The sequence below is a fragment of the Scyliorhinus torazame genome, unplaced genomic scaffold (genome assembly GCF_047496885.1).
Source record: "Scyliorhinus torazame isolate Kashiwa2021f unplaced genomic scaffold, sScyTor2.1 scaffold_305, whole genome shotgun sequence".
Taxonomy (NCBI): domain Eukaryota; kingdom Metazoa; phylum Chordata; class Chondrichthyes; order Carcharhiniformes; family Scyliorhinidae; genus Scyliorhinus; species Scyliorhinus torazame.
The window spans coordinates 68,208-82,500 of NW_027308032.1; the positions used below are offsets into that span (position 1 = coordinate 68,208).

The 14,293-nt window shown below is 48.9% G+C and overlaps 1 protein-coding gene across 1 annotated transcript in view; it reads left to right on the plus strand.

Moving 5' to 3' along the window:
- The first annotated feature begins 3,345 nt into the window (after positions 1-3,345).
- Positions 3,346-14,293, plus strand: part of LOC140406139 (serine/threonine-protein kinase SBK1-like) — a 17,758-nt gene continuing 6,810 nt past the window's right edge. Inside the window, exons 1-2 of the mRNA XM_072494282.1 lie at positions 3,346-3,534; positions 14,149-14,293. The exon at positions 14,149-14,293 is cut by the window's right edge and continues 58 nt beyond it. Of these exons, the coding sequence (XP_072350383.1) occupies positions 3,369-3,534; positions 14,149-14,293 (311 nt within the window). The 5' untranslated portion in view covers positions 3,346-3,368. The remainder of the gene's footprint in view (positions 3,535-14,148) is intronic.

Genomic DNA, 14,293 nt, shown 5'->3' on the forward strand with positions numbered 1-14,293 from the left:
TGAGTGATCCTCACCCTGCTGAATAAACAGTGACTCTGTACAGTTACACAGTGAGTGATCCTCACCCTGAATAAACAGTGACTCGGTACAGTTATATAGTGAGTGACCCTCACCCTGCTGAATAAACAGTGACTCTGTACAGTTACACAGTGAGTGATCCTCACCCTGCTGAATAAACAGTGACTCTGTACAGTTACACAGTGAGTGATCCTCACCCTGCTGAATAAACAGTGACTCTGTACAGTTACACAGTGAGTGACCCTCACCCTGCTGAATAAACAGTGACTCTGTACAGTTACACAGTGAGTGATCCTCACCCTGCTGAATAAACAGTGACTCTGTACAGTTACACAGTGAGTGATCCTCACCCTGCTGAATAAACAGTGACTCTGTACAGTTACACACGGAGTGATCCTCACCCTGAATAAACAGTGACTCTGTACAGTTATACAGTGAGTGATCCTCACCCTGCTGAGTAAACAGTGACTCTGTACAGTTACACACTGAGTGATCCTCACCCTGAATAAACAGTGACTCTGTACAGTTACACAGTGAGTGATCCTCTCCCTGCTGAATAAACAGTGACTGTACAGTTCCACAGTGAGTGATCCTCTCCCTGAATAAACAGTTACTCTGTACAGTTACACAGTGAGTGATCCTCACCCTGAATAAACAGTGACTCTGTACAGTTACACAGTCGGTGATCCTCACACTGAATAAACAGTGACTCTGTACAGTTACACAGTGAGTGATCCTCACCCTGAATAAACAGTGACTCTGTACAGTTACACAGTGAGTGATCCTCACCCTGCTGAATAAACAGTGACTCTGTACAGTTACACAGTGAGTGATCCTCACCCTGCTGAATAAACAGTGACTCTGTACAGTTACACAGTGAGTGATCCTCACTCTGCTGAATAAACAGTGACTCTGTACAGTTACACAGTGAGTGATCCTCACCCTGCTGAATAAACAGTGACTCTGTACAGTTACACAGTGAGTGATCCTCACCCTGCTGAATAAACAGTGACTCTGTACTGTTACACAATGAGTGATCCTCACCCTGCTGAATAAACAGTGACTCTGTACAGTTACACAGTGAGTGATCCTCACCGTGAATAAACAGTGACTCTGTACAGTTACACAGTGAGTGATCCTCACCCTGAATAAACAGTGACTCTGCACAGTTACACAGTGAGTGATCCTCACCCTGCTGAATAAACAGTGACTCTGTACAGTTACACAGTGAGTGATCCTCACCCTGCTGAATAAACAGTGACTCTGTACAGTTACACAGTGAGTGACCCTCACCCTGAATAAACAGTGACTCTGTACAGTTACACAGTGAGTGATCCTCACCCTGAATAAACAGTGACTCTGTACAGTTACACAGTGAGTGATCCTCACCCTGAATAAACAGTGACTCTGTACAGTTACACAGTGAGTGATCCTCACCCTGAATAAACAGTGACTCTGTACAGTTACACAGTGAGTGACCCTCACCCTGCTGAATAAACAGTGACTCTGTACAGTTACACAGTGAGTGATCCTCACCCTGCTGAATAAACAGTGACTCTGTACAGTTACACAGTGAGTGATCCTCACCCTGCTGAATAAACAGTGACTCTGTACAGTTACACTGTGAGTGATCCTCACCCTGAATAAACAGTGACTCTGTACATTTACACAGTGAGTGATCCTCACCCTGCTGAATAAACAGTGACTCTGTACAGTTACACAGTGAGTGACCCTCACCCTGCTGAATAAACAGTGACTCTGTACAGTTACACAGTGAGTGACCCTCACACTGCTGAATAAACAGTGACTCTGTACAGTTACACAGTGAGTGATCCTCACCCTGCTGAATAAACAGTGACTCTGTACAGTTACACAGTGAGTGATCCTCACCCTGAATAAACAGTGACTCTGTACAGTTACACAGTGAGTGATCCTCACCCTGAATAAACAGTGACTCTGTACAGTTACACAGTGAGTGATCCTCACCCTGCTGAATAAACAGTGACTCTGTACAGTTACACAGTGAGTGATCCTCACCCTGCTGAATAAACAGTGACTCTGTACAGTTACACAGTGAGTGACCCTGACACTGCTGAATAAACAGTGACTCTGTGCAGTTACACAGTGAGTGATCCTCACCCTGCTGAATAAATAGTGACTCTGTACAGTTACACAGTGAGTGATCCTCACCCTGCTGAATAAACAGTGACTCTGCACAGTTACACAGTGAGTGATCCTCACCCTGCTGAATAAACAGTGACTCTGTACAGTTACACAGTGAGTGATCCTCACCCTGCTGAATAAACAGTGACTCTGTACAGTTACACAGTGAGTGATCCTCATCCTGCTGAATAAACAGTGACTCTGTACAGTTACACAGTGAGTGATCCTCACCCTGCTGAATAAACAGTGACTCTGTACAGTTACACAGTGAGTGATCCTCACCCTGCTGAATAAACAGTGACTCTGTACAGTTACACAGTGAGTGATCCTCACCCTGCTGAATAAACAGTGACTCTGTACAGTTACACAGTGAGTGATCCTCACCCTGCTGAATAAACAGTGACTCTGTACAGTTACACAGTGAGTGATCCTCACTCTGAATAAACAGTGACTCTGTACAGTTACACAGTGAGTGATCCTCACCCTGCTGAATAAACAGTGACTCTGTACAGTTACACAGTGCGTGATCCTCACCCTGAATAAACAGTGACTCTGTACAGTTACACAGTGAGTGATCCTCACCCTGCTGAATAAACAGTGACTCTGTACAGTTACACAGTGAGTGATCCTCACCCTGCTGAATAAACAGTGACTCTGTACAGTTACACAGTGAGTGATCCTCACCCTGAATAAACAGTGACTCTGTACAGTTACACAGTGAGTGATCCTCACCCTGCTGATTAAACAGTGACTCTGTACAGTTACACAGTGAGTGATCCTCACCCTGAATAAACAGTGACTCTGTACAGTTACACAGTGAGTGATCCTCACCCTGCTGAATAAACAGTGACTCTGTACAGTTACACAGTGAGTGATCCTCACCCTGCTGAATAAACAGTGACTCTGTACAGTTACACAGTGAGTGATCCTCACTCTGAATAAACAGTGACTCTGTACAGTTACACAGTGAGTGACCCTCACCCTGAATAAACAGTGACTCTGTACAGTTGCACAGTGAGTGATCCTCACCCTGCTGAATAAACAGTGACTCTGTACAGTTACACAGTGAGTGACCCTCACCCTGCTGAATAACCAGATTTGCTATTGCAAAACGAGATTGTGCATTCACTGATTTCTGAAACGTTTTGTTGCCCTTGAAGGTGGCTGCGCCCGCGATCCCTCCGGGAATGGAGGGCGGCAATCGCCTTGGCCCCGACCTATTCATCGAGGAGTTGATGCTGCTCCTTTCGCAGACGTTGACCCGCATGGAGGTGGCCGAACATTACGAGTTCATCAAGGAGTTGGGCAGCGGCAGTTACGGCCAAGTGCACCTCGTCAAACACCGCTTTCGAGGTCAGTCTGCGCTCGGGAGGCCCCCGGGCGCTCCCTCCCCCATCGCCTCGCGAATCCCTTCCCCGCTCCTGCCGGCGCTCCCTGAGCGGCACTCCCAAACCCCTAACCGCCGCCCTAACCCTGACCACAACCCTGACTGCAACCGATCGCAATTCGCGCAGGGAAATCCAGAGCTCTGATCCGTGTTTCCCCTGCTCAAGCATCTTCCAATTTCACCAAGAAACCCCCCCCCCCCCCCCCCCCTACCAAGTAAATCTGACAGTGAAAAATTATGGGCGAGGGTTTAGAGAACCCCAAAGTGTATCATAGAGTTCACCTGAACCACCACCTTTAATAGATTTTGGTTGTGGGGAAGTCCAGGTGTGATGCAACAGAGAGCTGAAGTATTTTTAAAACAAAACAATGTTTATTCTATGAACCCAGTTAGAACATAGAACATAGAAAATACAGCACAGAACAGGCCCTTCGGCCCACGATGTTGTGCCGAACCTTTGTCCTAGATTAATCATAGATTATCATTGAATTTACAGCGCAGAAGGAGGCCATTTGGCCCTTTGAGTCTGCACCGGCTCCTGGAAAGAGCACCCTACCCAAACTCAACACCTCCACCCAACACCAAGGGCAATTTTGGACATTAAGGGCAATTTATCATGGGCCAATTCATGGGCAGCACGGTAGCACAAGTGATTATCACTGTGGCTTCACAGCGCCAGGGTCCCAGGTTCGATTCCCCGCTGGGTCACTGTCTGTGCGGAGTTTGCACGTTCTCCCCGTGTCCGCGTGGGTTTCCTCCGGGTGCTCCGGTTTCCTCCTACAGTCCAAAGACGTGCAGGTTAGGTGGATTGGCCATGCTAAATTACCCGTAGTGTCCATAAAGGTTAGGAGGAGTTATTGGGTTACGGGGATAGGGTGGAAGTGAGGGCTTAAGTGGTCGGTGCAGACTCGATGGGCCGAATGGCCTCCTTCTGCACTGTATGTTCTATGTAATCTATGTAATTCACCTAACCCGCACATCTTTGGACTGTGGGAGGAAACCGGAGCACCCGGAGGAAACCCACGCAGACACGGGGAGGACGTGCAGACTCCGCACAGACAGTGACCCAAGCCGGAATCGAACCTGGGACCCTGGAGCTGTGAAGCAATTGTGCTAACCACTGTGCTACCATGCTGCCCTTAAGAACAAATAAATCTACACTATATCATTTTACCGTAATCCATGTACCTATCCAATAGCTGCTTGAAGGTCCCTAATGTTTCCGACTCAACTACTTCCACAGGTAGTGCATTCCATGCTCCCACTACTCTCTGGGTAAAGAACCTACCTCTGATATCCCACCTATATCTTCCACCTTTCACCTTAAATTTATGTCCCCTTGTAATGGTTTGTTCCACCCGGGGAAAAATTCTCTGACTGTCTACTCTATCTATTCCCCTGATCATCTTATAAACCTCTATCAAGTCGCCCCTCCTCCTTCTCCGTTCTAATGAGAAAAGGCCTAGCACCCTCAACCTTTCCTCGTAAGACCTACTCTCCATTCCAGGCAACATCCTGGTAAATCTTCTTTGCACCTTTTCCAAAGCTTCCACATCCTTCCTAAATTGAGGCGACCAGAACTGTACACAGTACTCCAAATGTGGCCTTACCAAAGTTTTGTACAGCTGCATCATCACCTCACGGCTCTTAAATTCAATCCCTCTGTTAATGAACGCGAGCACACCATAGGCCTTCTTCACAGCTCTATCCACTTGAGTGGCAACTTTCAAAGATCTATGAACATAGACCCCAAGATCTCTCTGCTCCTCCACATTGCCAAGAACTCTACCGTTAACCCTGTATTCCGCATTCATATTTGTCCTTCCAAAATGGACAACCTCACACTTTTCAGGGTTAAACTCCATCTGCCACTTCTCAGCCCAGCTCTGCATCCTATCTATGTCTCTTTGCAGCCGACAACAGCCCTCCTCACTATCCACAACTCCACCAATCTTCGTATCGTCTGCAAATTTACTGACCCACCCTTCAACTCCCTCATCCAAGTCATTAATGAAAATCACAAACAGCAGAGGACCCAGAAGTGATCCCTGCGGTACGCCACTGGTAACTGGGATCCAGGCTGAATATTTGCCATCCACCACCACTCTCTGACTTCTATCGGTTAGCCAGTTCGTTATCCAACTAGCCAAATTTCCCACTATCCCATGCCTCCTTATTTTCTGCATAAGCCTACCATGGGGAACCTTATCAAATGCCTTACTAAAATCCATGTACACTACATCCACTGCTTTACCTTCATCCACATGCTTGGTCACCTCCTCAAAGAATTCAATAAGATTTGTAAGGCAAGACCTACCCCTCACAAATCCGTGCTGACTATCCCTAATCAAGCAGTGTCTTTCCAGATGCTCAGAAATCCTATCCTTCAGTACCCTTTCCATTACTTTGCCCACCACCGAAGTAAGACTAACTGGCCTGTAATTCCCAGGGTTATCCCTAGTCCCTTTTTTGAACAGGGGCACGACATTCACCACTCTCCAATCCCCTGGTACCACCCCTGTTGACAGTGAGGACGAAAAGATAATTGCCAACGGCTCTGCAATTTCATCTCTTGCTTCCCATAGAATCCTTGGATATATCCCGTCAGGCCTGGGGGACTTGTCTATCCTCAAGTTTTTCAAAATGCCCAACACATCTTCCTTCCTAACAAGTATTTCCTCGAGCTTACCAATCTGTTTCACACTGTCCTCTCCCACAATATCGCCCCTCTCATTTCTAAATACAGAAGAAAAGTACTCGTTCAAGACCTCTCCTATCTCTTCAGACTCAATACACAATCTCCCGCTACTGTCCTTGATCGGACCTACCCTCGCTCTCGTCATTCTCATATTTCTCACATATGTGTAAAAGGCCTTGGGGTTTTCCTTGATCCTACCCGCCAAAGATTGTTCATGCCCTCTCTTAGCTCTCCTAATCCCTTTCTTCAGTTCCCTCCTGGCTATCTTGTATCCCTCCAATGCCCTGTCTGAACCTTGTTTCCTCAGCCTTACATAAGTCACCTTTTTCCTCTTAACAAGACATTCAACCTCTCTTGTCAACCATGGTTCCCTCACTCGACCATCTCGTCCCTGCCTGACAGGGACATACATATCAAGGACACGTAGCACCTGTTCCTTGAACAAGTTCCACATTTCACTTGTGTCCTTCCCTGACAGCCTATGTTCCCAACTTATGCACTTCAATTCTTGTCTGACAACATCGTATTTACCCTTCCCCCAATTGTAAACCTTGCCCTGTTGCACGTACCTATCCCTCTCCATTACTAAAGTGAAAGTCACAGAATTGTGGTCACTATCTCCAAAATGCTCCCCCACTAACAAATCTATCACTTGCCCTGGTTCATTACCCAGTACTAAATCCAATATTGCCCCTCCTCTGGTCGGACAATCTACATACTGTGTTAGAAAAGCTTCCTGGACACACTGCACAAACACCACCCCATCCAAACTATTTGATCTAAAGAGTTTCCACTCAATATTTGGGAAGTTAAAGTCGCCCATGACTACTGCCGTGCGACTTCTGCACCTTTCCAAAATCTGTTTCCCAATCTGTTCCTCCACATCTCTGCTACTATTGAGGGGGCCTATAGAAAACTCCTAACAAGGTGACTGCTCCTTTCCTATTTCTAACATTTTATAAACATCTCATCAACCACCAGCACTGATAATCCCCACAGATACGATACTCTCTCGGTAACCCTGAGTACCTTTCCTTGCAACATCCATAAGTTAAACCCTTTTAACAAAGACAGCAGGTTTAAATTTGTTGCAGGAACGGGTATTACTTTGCAACCATCAAGTGATCTGAAGAAATCCTTTAGCTTGAGAGAGAGAGAGACCAACATTCATTTTGTTGCTTTGAGCACAGCTCCACCCACGCACTGACATCACTGCAGCTATTTGATAAACAGCCTTTCCTTCCAGGTGCATCACATGGCAGGAGGAACGGCCGATATATTTCCCAGTTGGGGAGGCGGGGTGGCTCGGAGATGGGGGACTCGCGTGAGGGGGGGGTGGTGGTCGTTCCCTGTGCTTCTGCCGGCCCCCCCCCCCTTGTTCCTCTAGGGGGTAGAAGTGGCCGGTTTGGAAGGTGCGCGAGTGACTGCGGTGCGTCTTGTGGACGGTACATACGGCGGTGGCTGTGCGCCGGGGGTGAAGGGAGCAGATGTTGAAGGTGGCGGGGGGGCAGGGGGGGGGGGGGAGAGGTTAGCCTCTCGATCGAGCGGGGCCGTGGGGGGTCTCATCCTGGAGGGTGTCGAGCTCCTCGAGCGTGGTCGGGAGCCGGGCTCACCCAGGCGAGCGGGGGGAGTGGTCCCGTCACGCTCCTGACTTGTGTCCGTGTGGGTGGCGGACTTTGGGGGGGGGGGGGGGTCAGTGGGTGAGTTGCTCTCCGCAGGATTCCCAGCCTCTGACCTGCTCTGGTAGACGCAGGATTTATACGGCCGGGTCCAGTTCAGTTTCTCATCAATGGTAACCCTTAGGATGTCGATGGTGGTTGGGGATTCAGCGATGGTAATGCCACTGAATGTCAGGGGGCAATGGTTAGCACCTGTCCTGTTGGAGATGGTCATTGCCTGGGCACTTATCATAGAATTTACAGGGCAGAAGGAGGCCATTCGGCCCATCGAGTCTACACCGGCTCTTGGAAAGAGCACCCTACCCAAGCCCACACCTCCACCCCATCCCCAGAACCCAGTAACTCCACCCAACACTAAGGGCAATTTTGGACACTAAGGGCAATTTATCATGGCCAATCCACCTAACCTGCTCATTTTTGGACTGTGGGAGGAAACCGGACACCGGAGGAAACCCACGCACACACGGGGAGGATGTGCAGACTCCGCACAGGCAGTGACCCAAGCCGGGAATCGAACCCGGGACCCTGGAGCTGTGAAGCAATTGTGCTAACCACTATGCTACCGTGCTGCCCCTTGCGTGGTGCAAATGTTGCTTCACCTCCCCCCCCCCCCCCCGCCACCCCCCACCAGCCTTAACCCCTGAAGATCTCAAGGCAACACCCAGAAAATCTTGACCCTTCCGCACGATCGGTAGCATCCCCGGAAATTTGGCGTTCTTGGATTTGTCCGGGCAATTCCGAGACGGTGGCCCACATGTCCCTCTTTTCAGGCCCAGTTCAAAGCTTGGTTCCCTGTTGTATCCCAGAATTCCACCTCGAGGTCCCGGCCACCTTGCCTCGGAATTCAAATCCTAATGGATTCCTGTGCTTCAATGTAACTGCTTGGTTCCTTTGCTGCACATTCCGTAGAGATCCTGACTTCCAAAGCCTTCTTTAGGTATAACGTGTCTTCCCCTGGACATCTTCGTTTCTTCCCCCACGTACTAGTCTGTCTCCAATAGTGTCTTTCAAGGCATTCCTCAAATCCGCAGGATTCTGCGAGTTTCTTCAAAGCAGATAGAAACTGTGCAACTAATTCATCTTCAGGTTGGTTACGTTTAGAACATTACAGCGCAGTACAGGCCCTTTGGCCCTCGATGTTGCGCCGACCTGTGAAACCACTCTAAAGCCCATCTACACTATTCCCTTATCGTCCATATGTCTATCCAATGACCATTTGAATACCCTTATCTTCCCTCCATACCAGGCAACATCCTGGTAAATCTCCTCTGCACCCTTTCCAAAGCTTCCACATCCTATAATGCGGCGACCAGAATTGCACGCAATACTCCAAATGCGGCCGCACCAGAGTTTTGTACAGCTGCAACATGACCTCATGGCTCCGAAACTCAATCCCTCTACCAATAAAAGCTAACACACCGTATGCCTTCTTAACAACCCTCTCAAACTGGGTGGCAACTTTCAGGGATCAATGTACATGGACACCGAGATCTCTCTGCTCATCCACACTGCCAAGAATCTTACCATTAGCCCAGTGCTCTGTCTTCCTGTTATTCCGTCCAAAATTAATCACCTCACACTTTTCTGCATTAAACTCCATTTGCCACCTCTCAGCCCAGCTCTGCAGCTTATCTATGTCCCTCTGTAACCTGTACACTTCCGCACTGTACACAACTCCACCGACTTTAGTGTCATCTGCAAATTTACTCACCCATCCTTCTACGCCCTCCTCCAGGTCATGTATAAAAATGACAAACAGCAGTGGCCCCAAAACAGATCCTTGTGGCACACCACTGGTAACTGTTCTCCAGTTTAGAGGACCCAAACCTCTCGGCGATGGGCAAGGGTTCAGGTGGGAGGTTAGCACTGCAAATTCGCCACAATCGTTGCTCCCTTCGTATGATCCCGGTGTCGAAGATCCCTGCCATTTCTTTGAGAAAGAGAGATCTTTCGACGTTGCTTTGAAGGACAGATCTGCCCACTCTCTCAGAGCCATACATACATCGAAGATAGGATCAGGAGGAGGCCTTTGGGCCTTTCAAGCCTGCTCCGCCATTCATCACCATCACGGCTGATCATCCAACTCCATCGCCAAATCCTCCTTTCTCCCCATAGCCTTTGACCCCATTCTCCCCCGAGTGCCGTACCCAGCCGCCTCGTGGATATATTCAAAGTTTTAGCATCAACTACATCCCGTGGTAATGAATTCCACAGGCTCACCACTCTTTGTGTGAAGCGTCTCCTCATCTCGTTTGCAGACGACACAAAGGTTGGTGGAATTGCGGATAGCGATGAGGACTGTCGGAGGATACAGCAGGATTTAGATTGTCTGGAGACTTGGGCGGAGAGATGGCAGATGGACAAATGTGAGATAATGCATTTTGGAAGGTCTAATGCAGGTAGGGAATATACAGTGAATGGTAGAACCCTCAAGAGTATTGAAAGTCAAAGAGATCTAGGAGTACAGGTCCACAGGTCACTGAAAGGGGCGACACAGGTGGGGAAGGTAGTCAAGAAGGCATACGGCATTCTTGCCTTCATTGGCCGGGGCATTGAGTATAAGAATTGGCAAGTCATGTTGCAGCTGTACAGAACCTTAGTTAGGCCACACTTGGAGTAGAGTGTTCAATTCTGGTCGCCACACTACCAGAAGGATGTGGAGGCTTTAGAGAGGGTGCAGAAGAGATTTACCAGAATGTTGCCTGGTATGGAGGGCATTAGCTATGAGGAGCGGTTGAATAAACTCGGTTTGTTCTCACTGGAACGAAGGAGGTTGAGGGGAGACCTGATAGAGGTCTACAAAATTATGAGGGGCATAGACAGAGTGGATAGTCAGAGGCTTTTCCCCAGGGTAGAGGGGTCAATTACTAGGGGGCCATAGGTTTAAGGTGCGAGGGGCAAGGTTTAGAGGAGATGTACGAGGCAAGATTTTTACACAGAGGGTAGTGGGTGCCTGGAACCCGCTACCGGAGGAGGTGGTGGAAGCAGGGACGATAGTGACATTTAAGGGGCATCTTGACAAATACATGAATTGGATGGGAATAGAAGGATACAGACCCAGGAAGTGTAGAAGATTGTAGTTTAGTCGGGCAGCATGGTCGGCAAGGGCTTGGAGGGCCGAAGGGCCTGTTCCTGTGCTGTACATTTCTTTGTTCTTTGTTCTCTGTCCGAAATGGTTTACCCTGAATCCTCAGACTGTGACCCCTGGTTCTGGACACACCCATCATTGGTAACATCTTCCCTGCATCCACCCTGTCTTGTCCTGGTCAAATTTTGTAAGTCTCTATGACATCGCCCCTCATTCTTCGGAACTCCAGCGGGAACAATCCCAACCGAGTCAACCTCTCCTCGTGCGACAGTCCCGCCATCCCTGGAATCCGTCTGGTGAACCTTCGCTGCCCTCCCTCGAGAGCAAGAACATCCTTCCTGGGAGGAGACCAAAACTGCCCGCAATACTCCAAGTGCAGCTGTACAAAACTCTGGTACGGCCGCATTTGGAGTATTGCGTACAGTTCTGGTCACCGCATTATAGGAAGGACGTGGAGGCTTTGGAGCGGGTGCAGAGGAGATTGACCAGGATGTTGCCTGGTATGGAGGGAAAATCTTATGAGGAAAGGCTGATGGACTTGAGGTTGTTTTCGTTGGAGAGAAGAAGGTTAAGAGGAGACTTAATAGAGGCATACAAAATGATCAGGGGGTTAGATAGGGTGGACAGTGAGAGCCTTCTCCCGCGGATGGAAATGGCTGGCACGAGGGGACATAGCTTTAAACTGAGGGGTCATAGATATAGGACAGAGGTCAGAGGTAGGTTCTTTACGCAAAGAGTAGTGAGGCCGTGGAATGCCCTACCTGCTACAGTAGTGAACTCGCCAACATTGAGGGCATTTAAAAGTTTATTGGATAAACATATGGATGATAATGGTATAGTGTAGGTTAGATGGCTTTTGTTTCGGTGCAACATCGTGGGCCGAAGGGCCTGTACTGCGCTGTATCGTTCTATGTTCTATGTGGCCTCACCAAGGCCCTGTCCAATTGCAGCAACACATCCCTGCTTCTTTCCTCAAAACCTCTCGCAAAGAAGGCCAACATTCCATTGGCCGTCTTTCCCGTCTGCTGCCCCTGCATCTTACCTTCAGCGACCGGTGCACAAGGACACCCAGGTCCCGCTGCACAGCTCCCCTCTCCCAATTCAGGTAGTGATCTGCCTTCCTGTTTTTGCTTCCAACGTGAACAACCTCACACTTATCCCAATTATACTGCGTCTGCCATTGGTTTGCCCACTCGCCCCAACCTGCCCAGATCTTGCTGTAGGATACCTGCATCCTCGTCACAATTCGCCCTCCCACCCAACTTGGTATCTGCAAACTTTGAGATGTCACAACTTGTTTTGTTCCCTCATCGGAATTATGAATCATGAATTTTTATTGTGAATAGCTGGGGTCCCAGCACTGAGCCGTGTGGCAGTATGCAGAACCTCACACTGTACCTTCTCCAAAAGATGCTTCATGCCTTCTCTTCACACTTGTCTGAACAGAAAGACTGCTAATCTATCTACAGACATATCTTTCAACTGAATTGAGATGCTTGACGTTTGCTCCCATCTTGAACGAGCACTCAACTAACCCTGCCTCTCTACAGAAGCCATGATACCTTCGTCCCGGTAATTACATTGTCTCACCAGGCTGTAATCTAATTAACTCCACAGGGACCTCCCTCCCAATCCACCTCAATCCAAACAACATTCCGTCAGCCCGAGTTTTTTTTTTACGGGGCCTTAATTGCTCCCAAAGAACAAAGAACAAAGAAAAGTACAGCACAGGAACAGGCCCTTCGGCCCTCCAAGTCTGCGCCGACCATGCTGCCCGTCTAAACTAAAATCTTCTGCACTTCCTGGGTCCGTATCCCTCTATTCCCATCCTATTCATGTATTTCTCAAGATGCCCCTTAAATGTCACTATCGTCCCTGCTTCCACTACCTCCCCCGGTAGCGAGTTCCAGGCACCCACTACCCTCTGCGTAAAAAAACCTACCTCGTAATCTCCTCTAAACCTTGCCCCTCTCACCTTAAAGCTATGCCCCCTAGAAATTGACCCCTCTACCCTGGGGAAAGGCCTCTGACTATCCACTCTGCCTATGCCCCTCATAGTTTTGTATACCTCTATCAGGTCTCCCCTCAACCTCCTTCGTTCCAGTGAGAACAAACCGAGTTTATTCGACCGCTCCTCATAGCTAATGCCCTCCATACCAGGCAACATCCTGGTAAATCTCTTCTGCACCCTCTCTAAAGCCTCCACATCCTTCTGGTACTGTGGCGACACTATACTCCAAGTGTGGCCTAACTAAGGTTCTATACAGCTGCAACATGACTTGCCAATTCTTATACTCAATGCCCCGGCCAATGAAGGCAAGCATGCCGTGTGCCTTCTTGACTACCTTCTCCACCTGTGTCGCCCCTTTCAGTGACCTGTACACATGCACACTAAGATCTCTCTGACTGTCAATGGTTCTACCATTCACTGTATATTCCCTACCTGTATTAGACCTTCCAAAATGCATTACCTCACATTTGTCCGGATTAAACTCCATCTGCCATCTCTCCGCCCAAGTCTCCAAACAATCTAAATCCTGCTGTATCCTCTGACAGTCCTCATCGCTATCCGCAATTCCACCAACCTTTGTGTCGTCTGCAAACTTACTAATCAGACCAGTTACATTTTCCTCCAAATCATTTATATATACTACAAAGAGCAAAGGTCCCAGCACTGATCCCTGTGGAACACCACGGGTCACAGCCCTCCAATCAGAGGGCTGCGACTAGTCTTTGAACCCAGGCTTCTGTCAAAACACCACTCACCCCGGTCTTAGCCTTAACTGCGTCAGCGACCAACAATCGGAAATTACTACTTTGCACTCTGGATGAGGGCAATGCAGGACAGAATGGGTCAGCAGTCGCTAGGTGAGGGGGAGGGGACATCACCAGGCTGAGGTGAGGGGACACTTGTTGGCAATATTTGGAATTCCCGAGGTTCTTGTCCATTCTCAGCCATTGCCTAGCGACCGATCTTTGCTCTCTCGCTCGCGGATAATCCTGGCTCCTCGTTGCTTGTCCCATACGTGAGCTCTCTCCCTCTCTCACCCCACCCTACGCTCCCTACAACCCCTCCGTCCCAACGCCCCCCACCCCCCCCCCCCCACCCCCACAGGCACGATGATGGCCTTGAAGTTGATGGACAAGAGCAAAACCCAAAAGCGTTGCTTCCTCCGAGAGTACAGCGTGTCGCTCTACCTCTCCACCCACCCCTTCATCACCACGGCCTTCGGGATTGCCTTCGAGTCGAGCGACCATTA